Source organism: Cyprinodon tularosa, unplaced genomic scaffold (genome assembly GCF_016077235.1).
Source record: "Cyprinodon tularosa strain WSP-4 unplaced genomic scaffold, ASM1607723v1 ctg199, whole genome shotgun sequence".
NCBI lineage: Eukaryota > Metazoa > Chordata > Actinopteri > Cyprinodontiformes > Cyprinodontidae > Cyprinodon > Cyprinodon tularosa.
In genome coordinates this window covers 1,173,490-1,181,054 of record NW_024038729.1, presented here as the reverse complement: position 1 = coordinate 1,181,054, position 7,565 = coordinate 1,173,490, and the positions used below count along the sequence as shown (strand labels likewise).

The window sequence follows — 7,565 nt, the reverse complement described above, 5'->3', positions numbered from 1 at the left end:
GAACTGCAATGCAAAGTCTTGTCAAGAGTTTGAGGAAGATCCAAAGCATTACAAAACTAACTGAAAACCTTCAATAATTTCCACTTTAGGTAGATTCGTATGTTATTTTCCAGAAGGAATTGTTTCCTGTCTAATACCTGCTTTAATGGTCATGGTAGCACTGTGCTTGATCGCCCACCAAACATGGGCACAATTATTAACTGCATTAATAATTGTGAAATTCATTAAGATTCACCTGGTTAGCAAATTAAAATGAGGCTTGTATTATGGGCAGTACTTTTTAGATAGATAAATAAATAAATAATAAATAATAAATAATAAATAATAAATAAATAAATAAATAAATAAATAAATAAATAAATAAATAAATAAATAAATAAATAAATAAATAATAAATGAATAAATAAAAATAAAAAAAAATATTTTTTTTAGGTTTGCTACTTTGCTCAAAAAACCAAATGTATGAACTGTATAAACCTCTCTTAACACACCTTAACGCTTTGTATTCATACACACAGTAAAATACACTCCTTGTCTACATACACTCTGCCTGACACTCACTAAGAGACATTGCTGCTCTTAGGCCAATACTAGAAGTACAGATAATAAGTCCAGTAGAGCAGGTTGACCATGACAAAAGACAAAGGGAAGGTAACTCTTGAGTAGTTGTCTATGTGGTGGGGATTTTTGATATGACAGCAGCTTACGAAGCGAAGGATTTTGCGAAGTGTAGCAAGAGTGGTGAGGCACCAGTTGGCGGGTTCTGCAGGGGGAGCTTCAGGCTTGGGCTCACTGCCTGAAGGACTGGAGGGGCTGACAGTGAGTTCTGTTGAGGCAGGAGCTGGGGTAGAGGGGACAGAAGGCTCCTTGCGTCTCTTTGCTCTGTTGGAGTGAGTGGAAATGGTGGTGACCATGCCATTCATTTCGTCATCCATGTCGTGCATTTGGTGGCCATACTGCAAGAGAGGTTAAAAAGTTGAGAAAAAGTTTAGATGGAAGAGAAAAGAGTGATTGGAGAATGGGGGGAAAAAAACACACATCTGGTGTTGCGTCAGTATCTTACCTGCAGGGCACTTGACCAAGTGTCAATATGTCATGAGTTGGGAGAGAGACTCTATTAGTCTCTGCAAACATAGACCATGTCTGTGGATGTACAGTATACATTGCACAGATGCAGATGCATGACATTAAAGGAATAGTACACCCAAAACATGATTAGCCTTCATTTTCTACTCACCCCCATGCTGAACAACACCCTGGAGTACTTTTTTGATATCTCAAATGCATCTGGAGATCTGGGAGGCTTCTTGCTGTCTGCTGACATTCAAATAATGGAGGTCTATTGTGCCCAAGACAGAAAGGTCCATAAAAGTCCACAAAAAACTTATCAATATTCCTCCATACTGCTCGTCCAATGTATTCCAAGTGTCCTGAGTGGGTAGCATCCAGAATTTACTCGAAACGAAGTCATTTAGAATGTTTTTAGAGCATAAACAGTAGTGTATAGGATTTCCTAAAAGCGCGTTCACGAGTCTACGGAAACCGCGGCAGACCAAACCAGACGAAAGTGCGCATTCAGCTCGGCAAAGAACTCATGCTCTTCCTCAACACTGAAGTCCTCAGACATTTTTCTTTCGTTGTTTCTTTCTTTGCACAGGTAAACAGCACATTTCTTCTTCTATGCTTGCATTATCGGCAGAGCAGACGCTGAATGCGCACTTTCGTCTGGTTTGGTCTGCCGCGGTTTCCGTAGACTCGTGAACGCGCTTTCAGGAAATCCTATACACTACTATTTATGCTCTAAAAACATTCTAAATGACTTCGTTTCGAGTAAATTCTGGATGCTACCCACTCAGGACACTTGGAATACATTGGACGAGCAGTGTGGAGGAATATTGACACGTTTTTGGTGGACTTTTATGGACCTTTCTGTCTCGGGCGCCATAGACCTCCATTATTTGAATGTCAGCAGACAGCAAGAAGCCTCCCAGATCTCCAGATGCATTTGAGATATCAAAAAAGTACTCCAAGGTGTTGTTCAGCATGGGGGTGAGTAGAAAATGAAGGCTAATCATGTTTTGGGTGTACTATTCCTTTAACACACCTTGCTTTTTATAATTAATTTAAATTTAAAAATTCTGGGAGTGCTGCAGAAGAAGGTGCTCAGCCAGGTTGGGATCGACACAAAACCAATCACTGCATAAGTCCTTTATCACTCTTCAAATTGAAAACCATATTATCATTTGGATTAGTAATGGAATATTTTAGTCCCAGCCTGTGTCTCTTCCAATTAAATCATAAACTAACTTTTTTTTTAAGGACCTGTTGTTGGAAAATGTTTATTTCTCTTCTATTATATATTAATTTTTCCTATTTACTCACTATAAAAGTTTTCACTCAGTCTGTTTCACATTCAAAACCACACCATTCTCTGCAGGATGGTGTTTGTAGACCAGACATAGCTTCTTCCCATAACAAATCAGATTCTTTCTCAATGTTTAATCATAACATGTTACTGTTTAACCAAAAGGTTAAAATGGACTACTTTCCATTGTTGTAAGTAAGGTTGAACGAATGCTGCCCAGATCAGAACAGGGCAGAATGCTGTGCCATTAGGGCTGTATGATGAACTATTCTCTCTTTGCAAAGATATGAATAAATGTGCCGACTGAGTGAAATCCATCAATCTCCGTTTATTTAACTAGGATGAATAGTTGAATACTTTTTTCCCCATGACAGACAATACAAGAAATGTTTTTTCTGAATTTGCTAAATATTGAGTTAGAAAAGTGTTTAACTTCAGATGTCTGCTTAGGTTGAATCAGACTATGATTGAGTTGTTGAGCAAAACACATTCCAGTTGGGTCAGGTGGAACCATTTTGGGTGTTTCAGCTGGATAATGACGAAAAAATATACAAGCAGCCACTCAAACCTGACTTCCCTGTTCCTTTATGGTCAATATAATCCCCATAACTAAATCCCTCTTAAATTCTTTACCTCATTGAAATATAGACAGAGGCTGAACACTGCCTTGTAAGCACAAAGGGGTTTTAGCTGAGCTTCAGTAACAGGTGCCAATACTTATTCCACTCATCATACTGAACCAAGTACTTCTTGATATGATGTTTTTTCTCCCACTGACTAAATACCTGAAATTGAAAGTTGATTTCTTTTTTTCTTGTGCTATGCCATTAACTGTGAAAGGTCTTGTATGAACACAAGTGTTGAAAACAATATTGTAAAATTTATAACAAAGGGACTCACCATCAGCAAGTGAGCATCGGGGTGAGTTAGAGTGCAGAAGTGGGCCACAGCGTATTCAATGAGAGCTCCAAATATGAAGCTGAAGCAGATTCCCAAGTAGACATCGATGGCCTTGATGAAACAGTTGGCATTGGGCAGTGATGTCCGGGCTCCCATCATCAGGGTGGTCATAGTAAGAACTGTGGTCACTCCTGTCAAACGATAATTTAAACAGCATTGGTTTGAAGAGGTTTGTTAAAAAGGGCCATGTTTAACAACACAATAAATCACTGTTTACTCCCCTTTGCAGTAGAAAGGTAAATTCTCATTTTTTGATTAAAATTTTTGCCTTGAGCCTTTCTGTGACAGCGAGTTGAAATAATTTACTATTCTTCATTTCTTCACAATATGCTCCACAGATTTATTCCCCAAAAATATGAACACAGATTTCTTTGAAAACAGAAATCCAACTCAAAGTACAAAGTAACAAAGGGAGATTTGCACATCAATACAGATGCTAAGATTCCAGATCAGTGGGCACATTAATATTCACACGTTTGCTTAAAATGTTGCATCTTGAGATGCTATGTTGTTGTTAAACTGGATTTCAGAGAAAAGTCTTGAGAAGAATGAGGAGGAAAGGTTCTACTGGTATGCAGTCTCTCTTTTTACACTATGCAGTAAAGCAATATAAAGCTGGTCTATTGAATCAAATACAAGAAATGTTAGCCAGGGGCTAAATCTGGTATATTGCAGCTTTTGAATGCAAATAATGTTCTTAAAAATGTAAATTCTAACTCATTTATGCAGGTTTATTAATGGTATGGAAATTATCTTTTTGTACTGATATCAAAATTTATATTGAAATTATAAGGAAAGGGCAAAAAGCAATGGAAGCTAAAAAAAAAAAAAAAAAACATCTTGTGATTTTTATGCCCTACAAACTGTAGTAACTCGGTCAGTAATCGAAAGATTGCAGTCTTTATAATTTCATTTTCTATGTGCTGTAATTTGGAGAGGGGGTTAAAGTGTTTAATTAAAGACAAATTAACACTTAGCTGATCACCACAAACAAGAAAACGGATTAAAAACTGGCTTTACTGTGATTCAAACTGGTTGTTAAATAATTTCTCTGATAGCCATATAATAGGGCTGCGTATGTCAGTTTTCTGAACTCTGTGTTTCCTGGCTCAAGTTCTATGACACCAAGAAAAAAATGAAATATTGTTTTAAATTGTTGCATTCCCACACTGCAAAAACATTCTGACAATTGGTAAAAATGTCTTAAAACTTAAACCTTTAATTAAACAGGAAAATAAGATGATCTGCGAATGGAATGTGCATATTAGCCTTAGAATAAGATAATTAGATATTATGAACTTGAAATAAGAGACTGCAGTTGTTTTTTTTCTTATCTTAAATATACATGGTCTTGTTCCATGTGCAAAGTGTCTCTCCCACTCAATTAAAGAAAAATGACTCAGATTTACAATTTTTGCAGTGTAAGGTTTGCCATAATGTGATTACGGAATCAGAAAATAGCAGACACAAAATTACTTATTTGTAAAGATGAGTTCCAGACCTATTTGGCAGAGTAATTCAACCATAACTGTTTGCCTGTGGTGCCAAAGCGAGTGCCACCAGTCGCCTTGGCTTGCAAAAAAGCCACAGCTTATGTGCAGAGTGCCTGCAAAGTGGCAGTCTGTCACATAACAGTGATGTGTTTAATCCTTCCCAATAGGAAATTCAGAATCCATGATCTGTGAAATCCCACATAGTTCCTCTAAACGTCCTGTTTGGTTACGTGATGCTTGATCAGAACTCCTGTTAACATGTGTGCCAGAGTTGTTGTTTTTTTTTAAGTGGTGTGTGAATAAGTAAGGAAAGATAGAACTTTATGATAGAGCTGTTTTGTAAGAGATCATTTTGACCTAAGATCCTATTCTCAAATATTACTTAGTCATTTTCTTTTTTTTTTTTATAAAGGGGTTTGTGATTTATGTCTCATGATCAGTTATTAAGAAAATGCTCATCTTTATAAATGTTTTCAAAGAAACTAATACCAAGATAAATGTAATCAAGTCAAACTCAAACATCTGTGTGTATGGGCAAACAAATGCATACCTATACAAATTCGAGCTGGAACAGATGATAAGGAAATCCAGAAAGAAACCCATGAGAGGACCACCAACAGGCTGGACGGGACATAAGTCTCCAGAATGAAATACAGAATGCTTCTTTTCAGCTCAAAGTGGAAAACCAGTCTGGGGTAATGGCCTTCAAAAGAAGAGAACAAAGAAAAATAAAAGAAATGCTAAATTCTAACAATTTCAGGATTAGACGAATCAGGCTGTTTCATTACTTTACTAGTTTAATTCAAAATATCGAAAGATAAAACAAACATAAGCATAAGCGAAAGATTTGGGCTTTTCTTACCCGTTTCATAGACTGCCTCTGAGACTGATGTGTAATGGTCCTCTACAGTGTACTGAGCCAGTTGGAGAGTGTCTAAGCCACTCACAGACTCATTTCCTCGAGTCCAATAGAACATAACATCATTGACGTTGTAGCCCCCTGTTAAAGAACAAGAGATAAAAAAATTAGCAAGTACCACTACTCAATTTTTACATATGTGTCTGTAGCATGTAGTCAGAGCATTTCTTAGTTATTTAGTTTCATTCTTTGTTCAATAACTTAATTTTATGTTCAGTCTCACCTTTACTTATTACTGTTTAATCTATAAGCACTAACTACTGAGCAGCTGAGCAGAGTGGTGGTTCTATACCTAATTTTCCAAATGGGTTAGGGCGGGGTCAGTGTTTGTTTCATGGCCGCATGGAGAAATGCATGAAACAAAAACTAGGAAAGACCACTATTGAGCATTTTCTCTATGGATAAACTTTACATGCACAAGTGCACACTCACAAAAAACTACAGGTGCTTGGTTCCAGGTACTTAAGAGATTCACTTCCATACAGAAAGCCCACATTCATATCTTCAGCTAACACAGAATACATGTCAGACTAAATAATACTACGTCAGCGATAGTTTCAAGGTGTTGATTTATTGTATATCTCGTACCATGTCTTTTGGTTGTGCTGTTCTTTTTGCATGTCGTTGCAGGTGATGAAGCAGACTGAAAATGTTTTGTCATTGTCTCCTTTCTATCTCCTTTTTCTTTCATCTTTTCTCTTTTTTTTTCTTTTTCTTCTTCTGTTTTTCCTGTTCTGTTCTATTTACATTGCAGTGTCCATATAAACTGTAAAAATCCCTGCATAATTATAATAAAGCAATTTATATGCATGAAACAAGTGGAGCAATATGGCAATTGCTATACTGCTCCACTTGTGAAAGTAAAATCTGTTGGGCTCTTTTTGGCATCAAGATAATTATTCTTATTGCCACATTGCCAGACAGGACACTGTAAAAAAAAAGGATTTATACAGGAAAGATCTCAATATAAAAAAAGAGCATTTCCTTGTGTGGCTAAATCAAGTTTTTATTGTTTCACATGTATTTTTCTTTTTTAATATAACATGATTGAATATTTCAAAGTGTTGTATGATCTGACAACAACTGTTAGAGGAAACTATTGGTATTAGTCAAAATCTGCATGTTTGGCTATTTAAAGATTGGTAACAGCCAGAAAACGGCATTCAGTGCACTTAAAACTGTGATCACATGTCAATGTAACTGAAAAAAAAATAGATCAAAGGGATTAATCAGTTATGGTCTCTCTACCAGCTCATATAATGAGAAGAAATGTATTCAAAATTACCTCCTTAGATTAGAGGCTGGGTAAGACAGGCGAGTATTTGTACTGTAGGTACCTACTCATGCATGGGAAAAGCATGCAATGCTCAAACAAAAACAGCCAAGTCCAGGATTCACCAATGTATCATATCTGGGTATCAAGGTAACATTACCATGCAGCCCTCAGAAGAAACTTTATTAAAGTAATGTCGCTGTATCACATTATGTTTCAGCATAGGCAAATACTTAACAGTGAATGACTTGCTTGAAAAAGATTAGGACTGTGACATTTTCTTTGAATACAACACTTTGGAAACATATTCTATTAGGAGCAGAGCAGATTTTGATGTGAGTCTTCATTTTATTTTTAATGTATTGTGGTTGTCAAGTTTGAGTTCATTAAAATGGAGGGGGACAATCAATGCATGTTATGCAGTCAATCCTCCTTCTGCATCTGTCCTGTATGATAACTGAAAATAAAGACAAATAGAGCCACAAAAGTTAATTTAAAAATATTCTACTTTGAACTTCCTAACAGGGAAGATTTGAGGCTATGAACCTAAACTAA

The 7,565-nt window shown here is 36.4% G+C and overlaps 1 protein-coding gene across 1 annotated transcript in view; it reads right to left on the bottom strand.

The window, feature by feature from the left end:
- Positions 1 to 368: 368 nt before the first annotated feature.
- Positions 369 to 7,565, bottom strand: part of LOC119782938 (gamma-aminobutyric acid receptor subunit pi) — a 65,086-nt gene continuing 57,889 nt past the window's right edge. Inside the window, exons 7-10 of the mRNA XM_038284152.1 lie at positions 5,681 to 5,818; positions 5,369 to 5,521; positions 3,266 to 3,456; positions 369 to 956 (exon numbers count right to left, since the gene is read on the bottom strand). Coding sequence (XP_038140080.1) covers positions 591 to 956; positions 3,266 to 3,456; positions 5,369 to 5,521; positions 5,681 to 5,818 — 848 coding nt within the window. The 3' untranslated portion in view covers positions 369 to 590. The remainder of the gene's footprint in view (positions 957 to 3,265; positions 3,457 to 5,368; positions 5,522 to 5,680; positions 5,819 to 7,565) is intronic.